This window comes from Lontra canadensis, unplaced genomic scaffold (genome assembly GCF_010015895.1).
Source record: "Lontra canadensis isolate GAN:19392208 unplaced genomic scaffold, GSC_riverotter_1.0 scaffold87, whole genome shotgun sequence".
NCBI classification, from domain to species: domain Eukaryota; kingdom Metazoa; phylum Chordata; class Mammalia; order Carnivora; family Mustelidae; genus Lontra; species Lontra canadensis.
The window spans coordinates 5,012,831-5,031,485 of NW_022631081.1; the positions used below are offsets into that span (position 1 = coordinate 5,012,831).

The window sequence follows — 18,655 nt, forward strand, 5'->3', positions numbered from 1 at the left end:
GGGTCCTGGGATCAGCCCCGCATAGGGCTGTCTGTTCAGCGGGGAGCCTGCTTCCCTCCCTCTCTCTGCCTGCCTCTCCGCCTACTTGTGATTTCTCTGTCAAATAAATAAAAATAAAATCTCTAAAAAATAATAAAATGTAGCTAAGGGATACTTTTGTGATATGTACTGACATATCATAAAAGGGGTCTTTGTGACAACTGTTGGGAAGGTCAGAGGCAACACCCATTACCTTCTCTGGACCTTCAACTGATTGATGGGTCCTACTAACAAACTCTAACATCAGAGTTCTAAACATTTCTTAAAAATCTTAAGAAGCAAAAACATACCGACATAATTTCTCCCCCTTTTTTTCAAATAATATTCAGAGAGACACATTCATTGCTTGCTAGCATTTGAAACATGTATTTGAATAAATATCAAAGAAAATTATTTTCACAGATGTAAAGATTCTTTGCATGTTATCCAAGAAAGGTCAACCATCTGGAAAAAGGTAAGGATTTTTAGCAAACTCTCACTTTCCATTGACTTTTATACCATTTGTGCCATGATCAAAATAGTTTTGCAGCTCAGCATTTCCAGTGACAAATTTATGGGTAAATCTACTCATTACGTAAGGAAAATAGTGTCCCTATTTATATTCAACCTGAATTTAAACCAACAGGTTATACACAAGTCCATATACAGTGATAGCTTCTGCTGTGTTCTTGGAGATGTTGACAACAGTTAATTGCCTTAACTGCTAGAAAATAAAGCTGAGAAACTAGAGCAACCATTTTACATTAAAACGGCTTTAATATATTTAGAGTGTAAACCTACATTTCAACTAAATCCCCAAAATATGAAGTCTCTAGAGGTGACAGTTTCCTCTATATTCACTATATACATAGATAAAACAAACCACAACTATCATATTGCCAAGATAATTTATTAAATGTGCCAACAGGAACAGATACAGAGAGCAGGAATCTTAAGCATTCTATCAGACCACTTAGCAGTACTGCAGTGATGTAAGATACGCACCTTATTAAAAAGGAACATCACTACTACCACTATATCTGGAATCTAGCACCTAGATTGCTCAGGAAGTTTTTACTAGTAGTCACAAAACCTACCACTAAAGAGTAGCTAACAGCATAAAACTGCTTTTATTTAAAAACCATAACTTACCATTTCACACTAGCAACACCCTGTATTTTAAAAAAAAGTAGCCTAAACTTTCATGTTATCATGAGAATTTCCCAGGCCTGCTTTAAATCTTAATGTTGATGTAACCAAAATAACCATCAACAATTACCCTAAACATCATACAAAAAAAAAAACCCTCTCAAGACAGACATTTACTGTCTCCAACAAATGCTCCAGAATTTACTAAGAATGCATCTGCCTAATGACTACCACCAAAGAGCAAGCTATTACACTGATGGACTTCTGGTTTATATAAATTATTATACATTGAATAAACAATAAACAATAATCACCATCTATTCAATTTTTATCGTGTACCATGCATGAGCTAAGTACTTTACAAACATAACATATAATCCTCAAACTGCCAGATTAGCCCCCTTTTATAGATGAAAAAACTAAGGATCAACCTGCCCAAAGACTCACCGCGGAAGCAGGCAAATCTAAGCTTGGCTGGCTCCCAAGCCCATGCATGCTCCCTGCATTGTACCACACTGATTTCTATTCCTCTAGCCTGGGGGGGGGGGGGTTCAGCCTACAAATCCAAATTATATGGACGGTAAGCAAAGGGCCATACCTTTCATAATTCACAATATAGCAATATCATAGATGTCAGACATCCTATTATGGTCTTATGTTTTTAAAAATTAGAACAAAGGAGACGGTACTATGACACAAATCCTCCCATTTCTAAAGGTATGCATCTCTATGCATCACTTAACATAGAGAAGATCCACCCACCATCGCTAAGAGTAACAAGTCACATCTTATGAAAATTTAAAAACTTGTTTCCTTTAGAAATGAACTTCCAGTCATGCCACCACAATAAATAATCTTGAAATTGGCTATAAACCAACTTATCATAGTATTCTAGGGTTCATAGTTTCTTCTGGCAGGATGGGACACATTCAAAAGTAGACATCTTCAAAGGTCTGATCCAGATTAGAAAATCTAAAGCTTCCAAAATGGTACATCCAACCCTCAAATGGTCATGCAAGCAGGTGGTTCCAATTCAGTATGGTAAGTCAAATTCACAGAAAATCCTCCAATTTCACTTTAAACAAGTGACTTTAACTAGAGCTCAGTTCTTTACCTCAGTTCTGTTCACCTATTAATTAAGACAACAAAAGAATATACCAGAATCTCAAAGACTTCTGAGATAAATTTAATAGGCTTTCCAAACAAGAAGGAAACCCTTTGCTTTAGAAGGAAGGCAAGCCCTTAAAGGTAAATCTGACTAGTTATAGTACTGCCTAATGGTTAAAGACACAAACCCTTATAGCCAAATAAATTGTATTGCCTTAAATCTTGAGGCGTGAAATGTGCCACTTAGCAGATGTGTAACTTTTGGCATGTTAACTCAATCTCAGCCTGTTTCCTCAAACATAAAATAGGAATACTCCTTACTCCAACAAGGTTACTATAAAGATTATACACGTTTAAGGTGGCAAGAAGCAATTAACTGTTGTAACTATTATTTTATTATTAAAGTCTTTGGGGGAACATAGAATCCACCCAATTTCACAAGTCCTGTTCATGGTCTTCCAAGGTTATCATATACTCTGTCATTCCAAATTTGGCCTCTCATTCCACAATTCGGAACTGAAGTAACCATTTATCAAACACAATCATCTAAGCGATCTCCAAATGTTTGCTCTTAAACATGGCAGTTCAAATATAAAAAAGGATACTGAAGATTTTACCCAAGACTGTTATCAACTAGCTACACAAGCCTGATCTACAACCTTATTTAACTGGGTTTCAGATTCATCATCCATAGCATGAGACTTCACTTAAATGGCACCTACAGTAGCTACTCTAAAACGTTGTAGTTCAATAATAAGCTTCCTAAACAAACAAAAAAACCAGGCTATCACCATTTGGCAATTCACTTCACTACTCAGAAAGATTTTATTTCCTCGATTGGAAAAAGCAAACAAAAAATTACAGACTCTCATCACAACATATTGTCCTTTCCCATAAAAGGCTTAAAGTCATTTCACTATTACTAAATGACTGAAGTCTGTATCCTCAGCCCTTGAGGTGGTTCTTCAGATCTCTGGGCCATCTATGTAGCTTATCACTTCTCCAGGTACTAAAACGGTAGAATACTTACCTTCAACTCAAGTGACAAACGAATGTGTTAAAACATTATCTGGTTATGATCCCACTGAATTACTTCCAAGAGAGTGGGCATAAGAATTAACCCTAAAACATTCCAGGTCAACATGGGGTAACGATAATCTCTTCATGAACTCAACCATAAACACATGTGTTCTGTGATTTGCACACATTCTGGGGAAAGGCTATTTAAATTTTGAGTTTAAACAAGTTGCCATTTCCTGCTTAGCATATAAAATCTATACGGGATGTAAGTACGAATTTCCCAAGAAGGTAAAGCCAATTGTTTGCTGAAAAGAGAAACTAATAATTTCTTCTCACAAGTTGTCATTTAAAGGTCTTCATTCCTTTTTTTTTTTTTTTTTCTTGTTAGGGAAAAAACAGACTTATTATAACCCAACTGTTTTGGCTGGTGTCACTAAAGAGAAACAGTTGATTCTAGAATAGTCCAACTTCTGGCGATCCAAAGAAGAGTACTCGTTGGATTTCTATCACAGAATGAAACAACTCACTGTATGGACTTCAAACACTAAAACTTGCATTTGATCAAACATATTTTGATCCAACAAATGAAGATCATATTCTTCTGGATTAGCAACAAATATTTCACTGATCTCAGTTCTTCAACACAGAGCTCCAGACTCATCCAGTGATACATCCCCCAAAGTAAAAAAGCAGAGTTTTCTGGGAAAAGGATTTTCGTATTATCAAGGAATGTGTTAGCAGTGACCTCAGTGGCACCTAAAAGATACTTACGAATTTGTATGCAGATATTCAAAGGTTAGCTGAGCTCGATTCAGACTGCTGTAATTTGTGAAAGCCATGAGTGCAGTAAGATCTCCAGTCCTTCACCCACTAACTGGGAAATATAAACTTACAATGGAATAGATTTTCCAGGATTCCTTCCAGTAAAGGTTTGGTAAGTCTGTGCTCCTTACTGTTAAACAAGGTTACCTGCTATCTATCCAAAATATATTCAAAGAGATGTCTAAAACTACAACTGATTTCTCCTTTAAGTTTTTATCTTCACAATTGTGATGCAATATTCTCGAAAAAAAAAAACCTTATAAATCTGTAGTTTTAAAGAGCTTTAGCATTAAGTTGCGATAGTTCAACGAGTTGAATGTGGTCTTGGAGTAGATGTATTGGAGTTGGGAGGTTTTATTACTGCTCCATCTTCACGTTCTTCAAGCTTTTTTTGTTGTTCCTCTAAATTTCCGATCAGAAAATTTACCAATCCGAAAATTCACCAGCTTCTGTCATAAAACTGAGCAGTCACCCATTTCTTCACCACCAACGATCCCAGGGTTCTTAAATAGGCCCCAGGCTGGTGGCCATGAAGTCGATGTAGTGCATATGGCGTTAATTCCGGCTTCACCACCTCCCAACTGAAAGGTCTCCTAAGCGATGATGACGATTCCTTTTTCCAAAGCCCAGACCCAACCTAGCTTCTGCTCCAGTCCCAATCTCCTCAGTGTGATGGGTCAAATTACCTCACACTGACCCACAAAAATGCCTCAGAATTGACCCGCCCAAATCACCTGATGAGGGCAACGCCCCTCCCCCCACTTCCCTCAGACAGAGGCCTCCGTCTCTCCGGCCCACTAGGGCCTCGCTTCCGAGGCCGCCTCCTCCTCACGGAGAAGAGTTAGTCCCAGCTTTCAAGGCTCGGGTCGAGGGCTGTGTGGAGAGCGCACAACCCCACAGGGCGTTGCCCGGTGCTCAAAGCTGCCTTTGTCCCTCCCCACGGAATTGGAACCCAACAACCGCAGCGCGCTCTTGGAACCATGTGCTGCCTCCGCCTCCGCCGCTGCCGCCGCCGCCGCGAGACCAGCCGCCCACGCGCCGCGCTGGATGAAAGGATGACAGGACTCAGCACCACGGAATTCGGCGTTTAGGGCTGCTCTGCCGCCGCTGCCGCAGCCGCTACAGCCACCTCAGCCACCGCTTTGTCTCCGATAGTGCACACAACCCGGTCCGCCTCGCGCACTCCCCGACGCCCCAAGCCCCCGAGGCCTCCGCGGCGCATTCGGCCAATCACAGAGCCGCAGCTCCTCCCGCCCCCGCCCTGATGCGACGCCTCCTGATTGGCGGGCAGCGGGCCTCCACGTGACCGGATCTTGCTAGCCGGGCCCGCCCCTGTCACGTGAGGGCGCGCGCCTCTCTTCCTGCTTTCATGACCCTCTCCGCCATTTAAAGAAACAGTACCGGGGGCGGGTCGAGCGACGCAGCCGGGACGGTAGCTGCGGCGCGGACCGGAGGAGCCATCTTGTCTCGTCGCCGGGGAGTCAGGCCCCTAACTTGAAGAAGCCCTGGCGCGCCCTCCCCCCCTCCCCGGTCTGGTAGGGCGAAGGAGCGGGCGCGCGGTCGATCGAGCGATCGGTTGGCGGCTCTTTCTCCTGCTCTGGCATCCAGCTCTTGGGGCGCAGGCCCGGCCGCCGCGGCGCGCGCCCGGTGGCCGTTGGCGCTCGCGCCGCGTCTTTCTTCTCGTACGCAGAACTCGGGCGGCGGCCTATGCGTTTGCGATTCGTCGAGGAGTCGTCCGGGTGGTCGGCGGCGGCGGGCAGCTGCTCCGCCCCGCTCCCGGGGAGGCGGCGGCGGCGGCGGCGGGATTTGGCGCGGCCGGGGAGGCAGGGGTGGCCGGGGCTGGCCTGGAGGCCTGGCGCCACCCTTCGGGGCCTGCAAGGACCCAGTTGGGGGGGCAAGAAGGCGCCGGGGGATGGTTGGTGGTGGGCTTTCTACTTTGCCTTTTCCTTCTTATGCCCCCTTAGTGAGGGGCGGGAGCACTGGCAGCAGCTCCGGGGTGGGGAGACAAGCCCCGGAGTCGGAAGAGCTGGGTTTGCTTCCGGGCCTAGCCATCAGCTGGCCGAGTGACCTTAGGCAAATCACTCTGTAATTTGTGGGCGCCTCAGTTTCCTCCTCTGCCTATCAATGTTTGTGGGGTTGAAAGCGCTTTGTAAAGTATAAAGCGTCGGTGTACGTAAGGGATGATTATTGTTTGTAATGGGGTTTTTTTGAGTTGTAAGAAAAGTTAGCAATTGCCCAGTTCTTGGATTTTGAACCTGGGAACCTTGGATTGAAGTTGGAGATACCCCAAACTCCCCGAAATTGTATGCAGAAATAGTGGGAGTGTGCATTTTGGGGGGAATGAGGATCCATCGCCAGCAAGTTATCAAAGGGGGCTGTGACCCAGAAGAGTTAAGAACTCCAATTGTTTAATGCCACAGGGAGGAAACTGAGGCCTAGATGTCATTTGGGACCCTTCACAACCGATTTGAAGCCCGTTTGAATCCCTGGGATATGTGAGCTGTTTCTATGCATAATGGATATTTGGGGTAACAACACTCCACTGCTTGGCTTCTATTCTGAGTCCTTTCTTTTTACCATAGGGTGCTTGAAGGGTGGCTGACAAGTTGGTATGGTTCAATGGCACCCCATATAAAGCAGCTAAAACCAGAAATGGGTGTGTTTTGTAGTATCAAGAAGCCTGTTGAATCTTTTGCCCAGCAATTCTTAGTGTTCTGCTGCTTATACTGGTACCTACCTTTCTCTTTCATTGACCATTTTTCACAACCATGGTTGCCATCCATTACTTGCTTCTATTTTATATCTTTTGTGCGGTTGGTAGTGAGCAGGCTTATTTTTAAATGGTGCTGCCAAGGCCAGCTAATTAATGGTGCAGGTGGATTTTTAGCAAGCTGGCTCACTGGAACAGACTAAACCAGGCATGGAATTCCCGAAGATGTTTGGGGGTTTATTTTTATTAATTGAAGGTTAACGTTCTCTGAAGAGTTTTGTGATGACTTCTGCTGAACTTCAAAATCAGTAGATTTGGAAGTGTTTCAATGCTTAGCTTTTTCCTGGCTGGCTTTGTGTTCTATTTGCTTGCAAGTGTGTTACTAAGATGGCCAAAATGCTGGTGATTGCTTCTTTGTTAATTGTCAGCTGCTTTTATCAAATTCCAGGCCATTGTCCAGCAAACACTATAGAAATGTTTGAACAGTTGGATTTCAAACATTTTCATTTTGTGGAGTGGTGCTTACCAGTGGTACAGCTCTAAGCAAGTGAACATAAACACATTTATGTGTATTTTGTCTGGTTAGGTGTTTACCTGTTTTGCTATTTCATATAAATGTCTGAGAAAATCAATTGACTGTTCCTTTTACATAAAGGGCAAAGACAAATGATCTCACTTCCAGAAAAATGACTGTTTTGGAGAAAAATGTGTTGGTCTTTTAGCTCTTTTGTTATTATCTGGATGTACCTCAAAAGAATCTTAAGACTGGCGATCTTATAAGATGCTTTTTTCAGGAGAAGGGAGAAAAAAAAAACTGGAACTCAAAGCTTGAAATTCTATGACAAAACATGAGATATCCAGGATAGGAGGCCGAAAAGGTTTCACTACCGTGTTCTGCACTAGCTGGAGCAGATGCTTTTCTGTGTAGCCACAGCATGGGCTCCAGATTGCCAGATTTTCAACATCTGGGACCTGAAGAGTGTGTCAGGATATGACAAGAACTCTGGAGCTCAATATTTTTGTTTTTGAACATGGGGGCTGTTGACCTTGCTTTGAGAAGAGACAGCAACTGAGCAAGCACTGCCACCAGCACCATTACTGGGAATTTGAAGACCTGAGTGTCTGCCAGACCTTCAGTGCAAACTCTAGCCACACTTCATCAAACGTGAACTACGGTACTTGCCATTTTCCAAAATGCCTCATTCTTTACTTACCATCTCTGCACATTTTCATGCTGTACTTTGGAGTGTACTCCTCTGGTTCTTCACCTGTCAGAACACTGCCATTTCCTCAGTCAGATGTTCTCTACTCCCTGAGTCTCCGTAACTTAAGTTGTGTATCATGTTGTTTACCTTTTAGCTATCTTTGCGTAGCATACCTTGTAAAGTAGTCATTTGCAAGTATTTGCTCTTTTTCCAGATAGCAAGCCCCTTGAAATCAAGGGCTTTGTTTTAAGGATTTTTGCCCACACGTACTACCTGCATATGATGAAGCCTTTCATAGAAAGGAGTCATTTAGAGAGTGGGCTATCGAAAGAGACTCAGTAAGCATTTGCTTAATCGCTTCGTGGTAACCTAATTACTCATGATTAGGAAAAAGATCACTGGTTATGAGTCATGTTTATTTCTGTGTTTCCTGGTGGTTTTTTGGGGTTTTTTTGTTTGTTTTCATTTTGTTTGGTTGGTGTTTTTTTTTTTTTTTCCTAAATTTTAAAAGATGTAGGGAATCCTCAGACATGAAGAGAAACTGATACATTGCATAGGGTATTAACAGAAGGGTGCAAATACCAGGGTCTTACTCTCCAGGTACCTTGTTCTTTCCCACACAAGATTGAAACTTGTTAAAATAAAAGTTAAAAACAGCTTTTAAAAGTACAAGATCATAAGATAATTTGAGGAAAGCATTGGAAAAGGAAGAAGGACAAGATCTCCTCTGGTGTTGGTGTATAAACCTAAATTCAGTTCTTCTTGTGCTACCAATGGGACTACTTTCTCCCCAGTCAGGCACTGCTCAGCAGCCTGAATACAGATTACTCCCCCAGATTATGAGATCTAGGGCAATTCTTGTTTGCTGCTTCCCTAAGACAGTTTGTTCTCAAGAGTCAGGAAGCAGTCCCTGCCAGAGAACTCTCTGTTCTTATCATTACTAATTGTTAATCAGAAAGCTTTTTTACTCCCAGTAAAATTTGTCGGTTTCTTAGCTAGGTTTATCGAGAATTAGTACCCATCTGGCAGCTGATAATGCTGACAACACACCCTAGTGTTAGAGTCCCTGTGTTTGTAATTCCATGCATTTGTTATCTTACCTGTTTTGTTCCTATCCCTTCCAGTCCTGTGCCTCCTGCTGAGTGTTCACCTGGACCTTCTGACCACCTTCCTTGTACTGTTCCATCGGCCTACAGATCTGGTACCTGGATTTTTGCCATCGGTGATTCCTTCACCTTACTGCTGAAGAAGACATCATTCCTGTGGACCAGTGTGATCCAAGAGGCATTTAGCCTTCACCTCTACTCCTGTCCTGTTCCACTCAGATTCAGCACAGCCCTTTATAGTGAAGTCAAACTGTTTAAGCCAAGTAGCTGAAGCTATTTTATCACAACGAAGGCCCAGTTTGTTCCTTGAGTGTGCATTTCATTTCTTCAGTTAAAGCCTTCAGAGACACTAAATAAATTTGGACCAGAGGATTTTTTAGTTACCAACACTGAAGAATGACAACATCTTTTCAAGAACGGCATTGGACCATACCCCACAATCTCAAATGATTGAAATTCATGAAGTGTCTAGGATCCTATCCAGGTCACTGGATCTTATTCTTTCCACTTCAAGTCTATAGTAGCCTACTGAATAGAAAGCAGATATTCTGACCAGCAGATATTGGGATTAAAACAAAGGCACAGTGAACTCACAGCATCTTTGGGATTACTCAGGAACCAGAACTTTTCACTCAAATTTAAGAAATTCTACCAAGGAAACCCTTTACCTAACAGCATCTCAAAAAGCTCCAGTCAGATTCCAGAAAAGGCCTCTTGATACTTCCAGGTAGAACCTATAATGGTAATCCCTTATGTTTATATAGCACTTTATAGTTTCAAAGCACTTTTACATGCATTAATCTCAATTATCAAAATAACACAGTAAATTGCAAACAAGGAAATGGAAATTTAAAAGGTTATCCAAGGTGATACAGCTACAAAGTGGTAGAGGTCAGGCCTTCTGACTCCCAGTCCAGTTCTCTCCATGGAATTAACTTAGCCTCTACTTCTCCTGCAGTGTTAAGATGACTGGAGATTGGTAACCCCAGAAAATTTTTCAACTTCCTGATCTGGTGCCCTTAGTCAGTCGGTATGTTGTAAGTGTAATCTTGTGATGGCTGCATCTAGACCAGAATTCCATGGCAATACCCCTAAGGTTTAAGAGCGGACTGTTCTTCATAGTGGTAGATTATTCTAGTCAACAAGGCATACTTTCATCTGATGATAAGACTGTAACGTGAAACATGAAGCTACTTTTAGATCTGTTTTTCACATGGTTTTCCTAAATTCCCAAATGGCTTAATTGACTGGAGATTCCTGTTCGTATTTTGTCCTCTTTTTTTGTTGTTGTTGTTTTCCTAAGTCTTACTAACTACTAGACATCAAGATCTTATCTATAGTCCTCTACCCCCAAACATGTACTTAACATGAGTCCTACATTTTTTTTAGAGCAGTGCTGTTCATATATGTGTGTGTATGTATATTTGATGCATACTCATATATTCATAGATTTCCCATAGTCCTTTATTGTAAAATATATGTTCCCTCCCCTGATTCAGTGTAGTGTATTAAAGGATCTCAGAAGACTTGCAACAAAGAGCCTCATTGAGCTGTTTAGCCCAGTGTGTCCTAAGTTTAATCAAACACAGAATGTTATTGTCACAGCATTCCTTTAAATGGAATGGGGAAACTGCTTTAAAGCAGTATAGCCAGTGCTTCCTGATTGCCCTGGGGACCCAGGAGTAAAGAGCATCTTTGAAGGCTGCCCCGCCCCCCCGCATTTCTTACTTTGTCAGTAACTGAATTGGCATGTCTTTGATCATCTGAGAGTCCTACATCTTGACCGTTAACTCTCTCTTTTTGATAAAGGAACTGCTAGAAGATTTGTAGGGACATACGGGAAGGCAATGGGGAAAAGTTAATGTTGCACCCCAAATTGGATGGGTTCCATGACATTTAGCAATATACTTCTCTGTTAGAATTGTGCTGTAAATCTAGCTCAAAGGCATTGAATCTCTGGTGAGGAGATTGGGAAGGGAAGAGGAGAAGGATGGAGAAAAGGGGGAGGAGGGATGAGAGGAGATATTTTCTTAGAATTTGAGTTGTGGCCCATTGAGATCATACCAGTGCTGGAAGAGAAGTCATCTAGCCATGGACTTGGGATAATATTTGCGAAGAAATGGAATGCATTTTGCAGATGTATGTTGACTGCAAAAATCCAGTGCTATCGTCACTTAAAGCCAATAGCCTGTTCTCTGATAGTCACAAACCCAATTTGAGCCATCAGAATTTATAGCAAACTTGAATGTTAACTTCATCATTCTGTAATGTGGTCCATATTAGGGAAAGAATGATTAGGAAGACTCCTTCTTGGCTTACCACAGGCTTTGCTTACAGTTTCTGGTTTCTGTGACCTATTTTTTGTATTTCAGCATTTTGTGAACAACTTATTCTTAGATCATTGGTTTCCAAAGGCTTTGTGACCATGAAGCCCTTTGGATGAAAACTGTGTGGAAGCCCAGAGTAAAAGAGAAGCTGCTGTAGATGAAGCAGGAGTGGGGGGCCTGAAACCTGCCACAAGCATCTTCCTTTACCACCATGGTGACCCATAAGGAGACTTCTTTACAACACCTAGAATTCTTCAGAACACAGTTTGAAAACCACTGCCCTAGACAACATGTGCATTCTGAATGGCATTCTGATCTGTATCTCTACCCAACCTAGTCCTTGTTCAGTTGATGCTGCACATTCTTAGGAATACTTACTGTGGGCAAAATCAGAAAAGTGCAAGAAGATGGGCATATCTTTGCCCCCCCCCCCCCCGAGTAGTCATGTGGGCTGAAAGTGGTATCAAATGGACCTAGATTAGCAGCCCTGTACCCCCAGATGGATTTCAAGTCAGTGATTCCTGGGATTCAATATAGTCAGCAATTCATGTGTACTCTGCACTGACACACCCCCTTACCCAGCTGCTTTAACAAACACCAGATGCTCTAGTGGTACTTGAAACACGTAACTTTGAAGTCTTGATCCTCCTTGGATACCTGAATCGCCAGGTATTGAAGCTGGTACTAAAGTTGATGATGCCTCATTGAGGCCATATTAGACCAACTTGTACATTGGACCTCCCATCATCAGCCATGGTACTCTACTTCGTGCGCAAGGGATAACCATTAACTATGAAAGTAGAACTGAAATTCTGGCAACATTACCTAAAAGGGTACCTAGTTATTCATCTTATTCTCAAAACTACAAGTCACTATGACTCAGCCTGTGACAGTTACACTGCTCCTTGGTTATTATTCAGTTTAACTGCTGTTTCCGGGATAAATGAGCTAATAACCTTAAAAAATTTCTTCCATCATTAGCATATCTGCTCCAAAATTATGAATACTCTGCTGTAACTACATGTAACACCTGATCCACAAGAGACTGTATGTGATTTTAATGTGATCCTTTGGAAAGTTTTCTTCTAACCAGTGAGAGGTATTCTTTTGTGATGGATCTTTTGATGTCTGGTACCATCCACTACAGGTGTTAGGGATATTTGGAGGTAGGCCTTTTGACCAGGCCATGGTAGCTTGCTTGCTGGGCATCTCAAGTTGCATATCATCATCCTTGTTGGAAATGTAGAGTGACTTGAAAATCTACACAGCCTGCAGCTAAAATTTAATCAGTACACTCAAGAGCTTCCTGCAGCTTCTTCCTAATGTTACAAGACCACAGTGTCTTGTCTCTGTGGATGTTTTCATGGAATTTCATCTGTCTCCATACTGTTGTTCTACACTGAGAGTGGCTGACATTCCTTGCTATGAGATACACCCAGGCATTAAGACACTTAATCTGTTTCTGCAGGATGGATTCAATTCATGAAATCCCAGACCAGATCATGTTAAACAAGTAGACGTCAATTTGTGTCATGAGAAAAATCTCAGTCCCTTCCTTCACAGTCTACTTAAGGGCCAGCTGTCCTCAACTGTACTCTAATGAATGCACTGGTTAAATGCTGGGAATGGTTTCTTTGTATCTTTTTTCTTATTCTCTAGACTAACCCTGATTACATGATTCTGTCTACAAATCATCAAACAAGGCCTGTGCACCCTCAACTAATAAAAATCTAATGACTAGCTTGCTTGTACATATAACTATTGTTTGTTCATAAGTTATCTACAAACTCCATTTTTTTACTACCTTCAAAACGTCAGCTCGATTTTCTCTTCTGTACTTACAGAAAAAGACACTGATCTACACTGCCAGTCATTCCCTTTAATCCTGTCAGACGCAGTCAAAATGAGGGGCTTAAGGTGAGGATGATCATCTGTTCAAGAGTCTAATGTATGCTGTGTATCAGAATTGATGGTTGAAAATGAAGAAAGCCTAAAACTCAAACCTAGGATCTTAACTGCTCTCTCCCTGCCACAGATCTCAATCTAAGTCTTTTGGCAGCAACAGCCAACCAATCTAAGGCCTTGTTTCTAAGCTGATTCTCAAGAGATGGGCAGAGTTTCAGAAGATGGAGACTTGATAACCAAAGAGAGTAGGGCCAACCTTCATGAACCTGGCCCTCCCAACCTTGTCATTCCCAGATGTAGCATAGACTCCTCAACAGAACCTCAAGTCTGAATTGAGAATATAGCCTTCTACTGAGCTGAAAGTTTTTGGGCAGATAAACAGAAAAATGAAAGCTGCTATACCTGGCTGGCCCTTTAAGGTCAGAAAATGGTATCCAGAGGAAATCTTAAGGAATGACCCTGGAGTGCTCAGGATAAAAACTAATTTACAGAGCTTCAACATCAATCTACCCATTTTGACAGATCACATCCTGGCTGTTGGTGTGGCTAGCCCTGATGAAGGTACCCTATTTGCCTGTTTAGACTCAGCCCTTGTATGCCTTTTTTGACATGTTGCAATCAGACTGGCTGTGCCTGAGAAAACTACCAACTGGTACCAGTCTGTCCTACACTCAGTTCCACCCAAGGAGTTTTGAATAGAAGCAGCTTGCATCTTACCACTGCCCCCCAACCCCAGGACTTAATGTTCACAACTGGAAGGACCATGCTGTATACTACGTGACCAGCAGCCTTTTTTTTTTTTTTTAAGTGCAGAGTAAGCCTCTACACCTGTGTATATGTCACCATTTTCAGCACTTGAGACCCCTTCTACCAGATCTGAAAGACTACAGCAGATTGAAAGCACTGTCCATTTCTCTCTTCTGCAATAATACAGAGGTGACAGAAATGTTACCAGTTCACCTTGGCAAAGGACTAAAGGAACACAAAAAGAGGTTTCCACTGAAGTTAAAACTTACCACTGACTTCAGTAGCCTCACAGAACTATTTGCCAGTGGGAGGCTTGTCCAGCATCATGTCAGCAAGATGGTTGAGCTCTCAGATTCAAGGCCACTGAGTTTACTTCTGTTGAAACACTATTGCATCATCCAAAGTATGCTATTGGACACAATTATTATATTCAAATGGATTACAAGCTTCCTGGGTACAGGACAAATTTAACTCCTCATGATGTTTTCAGAATACTTTTATTATCAAGAAAGTAACAAATGCCAGCTCTTAGTGAACAGAGACTAAACTTTTTCAGTATCTGGTCATATTGACATCAGTTGTTTTTGATTGACCAGCATCCATTCCATCTCTTTGTAACAACTGTGATGTTCCTTGGAACCACTTTTCCGTATCTTCAGTCCACATGATTCAGACAGTCTGGCCTAACTTTAAGCTTCATGGGTGGACATGTAATTCAGACCTGATGAATCAGCATTGTCCATCTTTTTCACCATAAAGATTTCATTCTGGAATGGTCATGTGATCCAAGTTGGTCCAGTGATACTCAGCCCTAGGACTTTCACTGAACTGTGGAGGAGAAGCTCAGAAGCTCTCTTTACTGAGGTTGCTTGGCTTTGCAGTATGAAAAACTCAAACCAACAGGGCCCACCATATTGAATGAGCCAGAGAATGAAGCCAGTGCAGAGCCAAATGATGGAGAGACTTGAGTCCTGATGACAATGTTTGTGCCCCTGGATCCAACCGTGCCTGAAGCTAGTATATCCCTATGGACTTTTCAGTTATGTGAGCCAATAAATACCCTTTTTTGCTTTAAGTTACTTTGAGTTGGGTTTCTATTGCTTAAAATTGAGTCAGTCCTGACTAGTATACTGTCTACCAACATTGACACTTGACATATTCAAGTATTTATTAAACTGGAGGTCATGGCCACACTGACCTCTGAAACAGGAAGTGACAATGTTTAAGTTAACTACAGAAGCATAAGAAGTACATGGTTGAAAAATACAGAAGAAAACCTAAATGTTTATTGGTAAAGGATTGGTTAAATAACACATGGTTCAGCCATATAAGAAAATCTACATGGCTGTTAAAATTGATAAAATACATTTATTGTGTATGAACATGGAAAAACGGCCATGATATATTACGAGAAGTTGTAGAAAAATACTAGTATAAACTCACTTAAAAATTCATGTTTTATGATGTATAGAAAAGTCTACTAATGGCTTTCTTCAAATAGTGTAGATTCCATGAGACTTTAAACTTTATACATTTCTGTATTTGAATATTTTCCACTACTCATACTACTTTTAAACTTTATTTAAAAATAAAGAATTTTAAAAATTAAATTTAGTACTTACTGTTTGACTTTGGCAAGTTACCACTGTAAGGCAATTTAAAATACCCATCTTCATGTTAGTGAACATTTAGATAAGTATATCCTGTCTTCCCATTAGTGAAGCTGACAAGGTTGCACCTTTTTTGAGGAACTCAACTCAATAATTGATTCTTAATTCTTTCAAGTATATCTCTTTAAATGTCTGAGTTTTTTATTATCAGTGTATCATAGTATCAGTGTTCATCTACTCCAGTTCACAACTGATACTAATTTATTAAGACCTCTTACAGTGTTTACAGTAGGTAGGTAGAAGGAAAAAAATCATGTTTTCTTTGAAATCCTTCAGTATTTTGATAACACAGTCAAGTTCAATAGTGACCTTTTTATTGCTAAGTCTAGTACATAATCTAAACTTTCAGCAGCACAGTCAGCTCCCATTATATATCTTGGCACACTCTTTTTCCCTTAGGTGTTGTGACACTTCTCATTTTCTTCCTGCCTTTCTGGCTATTGCTCCATTGTCAATAGTTTTCTTCTCCCCATCATTTAAATATTAGTGTAATGGCCATTCATTGATTTTTGCCTCCCATTTCCCCTTTTCTTCAGTGAGAAATATCCACTTTTTGTTTGGAATCATATTCCTTTCCATTCTGAGGTTTTAGTTGAACTGTAGATTACAGTATTAAAGGCTTGTAACCCCCCCAGTTGATCATGTGATCCAAGGCTTGTCCAATCAAAATTCCACTCTCACCAAAACTTTGAGTCTTGAGAGAGGTGATGCAAACAAAATCAGGAGGTTAGTCATTTTGATGGTAGTGTCCCAAGGAAACTATACCAGAGTTGGTGCAAGGACATCCCCCATGGTGCCCTGGTTCTGGTTGTGAAGGCCTAGTTATCCAAATTTTCCTTTGATTCTGTAGACTACCATATATCCTTAAAATACATTCCCTTTTCACTTGTTAGCCAAAGCAGGTTTCTCTTGCTTACAGCCAAATGACTGATAACAGAAATTGATACCAGAGAGTTAAATGGGCTTCAAACCTTTAGAAACATGGAAGGTCTGGAATTGAGTCTAACTAGAGGCAGCAAAAACTTGCTTTGTATCCCAGGGTAGTGGGAATAAGCAATTTATATTGGTAAAGGAGCCAGTAAATATACTTCCCCCTTGTCATTTGGAAGCATGTGCCTCTTGAGGCAAAATGTGGATAACGAAGTATCTGTTGACAGTAGGACAATTTGAAATGGATAAGGAAGCCATTGTACAGGCAGTAATCTGCTCATTAATACACACAGGTGTGTTGGTGATGGTTAAAAATGCTACCAGATGCATGTGCAAGGTATGGTTTAAGAAATAAAAGGACAGTATCACCCAGAAATTTTTAAGTTCTCACCTTGGGAAGAAGAATAAACCTTTTTCTACAGTACATTGAACGGAAGTATTTGTAAAATTATTCACGTTGAAGAGTGCATGTCCTGGGCAGCAAAGGGATAGAACGCATTTACCCAACCAGGTGTCTTTTCCCCCTCCTTCGAGAACAGCAGCTCACCTTCATTTTGTGAAGCTGCGCCTCTCCCATGCTACCAGAACATAATATGTAAATGACATTTGAGTTCATGTTACTGAGGTTTCCTCAGTTGCCCAGATTCCTGATTTTCTTAAATGTTAAGCTTCTAAAATTTTTGTAAACTGCCTTCTGTCCTTCCAGTAAATTGCATCGGCTGTGCAGACATCATGATATATATGGCTGTAAACGGTATCCCTTTACAACCACATACAAAGGCCTGGTAGCCAGGGCCAATTTTTGTTACTTATAGTCAGAGAAGCCCAACAAAATAAGTGTCCCTCCTGTGTCTTGGGTCTTCTTAGCCTACTCTGAAGAATTCCCCATTCCCATGGCTTTGGTTTCCAACTATGTTGGTAATTTCAGATTCCTATTTTCAGCCCAGATACATTTCTTGAGCTTGAGATCTGAATGTCCACCTGTCATTTAGATATCCCCTTGCTTGATGAACAGATAATTCACACTGACCCCATCATTTTCCCCTCAAAATCTTTCTTCTAGTGTTCTTTTCTTGATAAATGGCTCCACCCTCCGTGGACTAGAACACAGGAATTATTGTCACTTCCTTCTCTTTTCTGTCACCCCAAACATCCCTATTAGTCATTAAGGTGTATCATGTAAATATACCTTAAAACCATCTACAATCTGTCAGCTTTGTCCAGGGTATCTATTACTAAGACTATTATGATGCCATTCTAGTGTCACTGCCTCTACTGTTGTCCTACTGTAGTCTGTTCTTTGCAGAGCAGCTAGAGTAATCTTTGATACCCAGATCTGATTGTGTTACTCTCCTGCCTAAGACCTTTGAACAGTCCCCCATTGTTTCAGAATAAAATCTAAACTTTTATTCTGAAACTTTATACTTGTTTACAAGGCTCTTCATTATCTGACTCAAGCCTTTCACCACTTCAGACAGCTCAAATTTTGTATGTTGGCTTTTCCTGTAATATTTCATATGAGAACAGGATTCCAAGTTTCTCTTTCCATGAAGTTTCTAAATTAAATCTGATATGTGTTACTGCTATATGAATAGATCTACAGTAAGTGCCTCAAGAGCAACAAGATTCCTGCCTCACAACATAGACAATACCAAAGGGACTGCAAATTCAAATGGTAAAATGAAATATTGGAAGAATTTTTAAGAGACTTTATAATCATATGATGGGGACCATAAGCAAAACAAAATCTAGAAGTTCTCAAGGAAATTATAGACATACTTGACTACATAAACAAATTTGGGGAAAACAAATCTTGGTTCTATAAAAGACTCGAGAGACACATGAAAAATTTCCAACACAAGTGACAGATTGATGATTAATATCCCTAATATACAGAGAGTTCCTACAAAATGATTACTACAAAACAATCATCCCACTT

At 41.0% G+C, this 18,655-nt stretch overlaps 1 protein-coding gene and 1 long non-coding RNA gene across 9 annotated transcripts in view; one reads left to right on the forward strand and one right to left on the reverse strand.

The window, feature by feature from the left end:
* MORC2 (MORC family CW-type zinc finger 2) overlaps positions 1-4,872 on the reverse strand; it is a 59,664-nt gene extending 54,792 nt beyond the window's left edge. For all 8 annotated transcript variants that reach the window (XR_004385702.1, XR_004385701.1, XM_032883427.1 and 5 more), the window contains exon 1: positions 4,066-4,872. Coding sequence is in view for 6 of the 8 variants with exons in the window: in XM_032883427.1 (XP_032739318.1) it covers positions 4,066-4,133 (68 nt within the window). In the remaining 2 variants the exon portion in view is untranslated. The remainder of the gene's footprint in view (positions 1-4,065) is intronic.
* Positions 4,873-5,483: 611 nt separating this feature from the next.
* On the forward strand, positions 5,484-15,195 carry LOC116882814. Its single transcript, XR_004385703.1, has 2 exons — positions 5,484-5,651; positions 13,309-15,195. It is a non-coding gene; the product is annotated as an uncharacterized LOC116882814 (long non-coding RNA).
* The last annotated feature ends 3,460 nt before the right edge of the window (positions 15,196-18,655 follow it).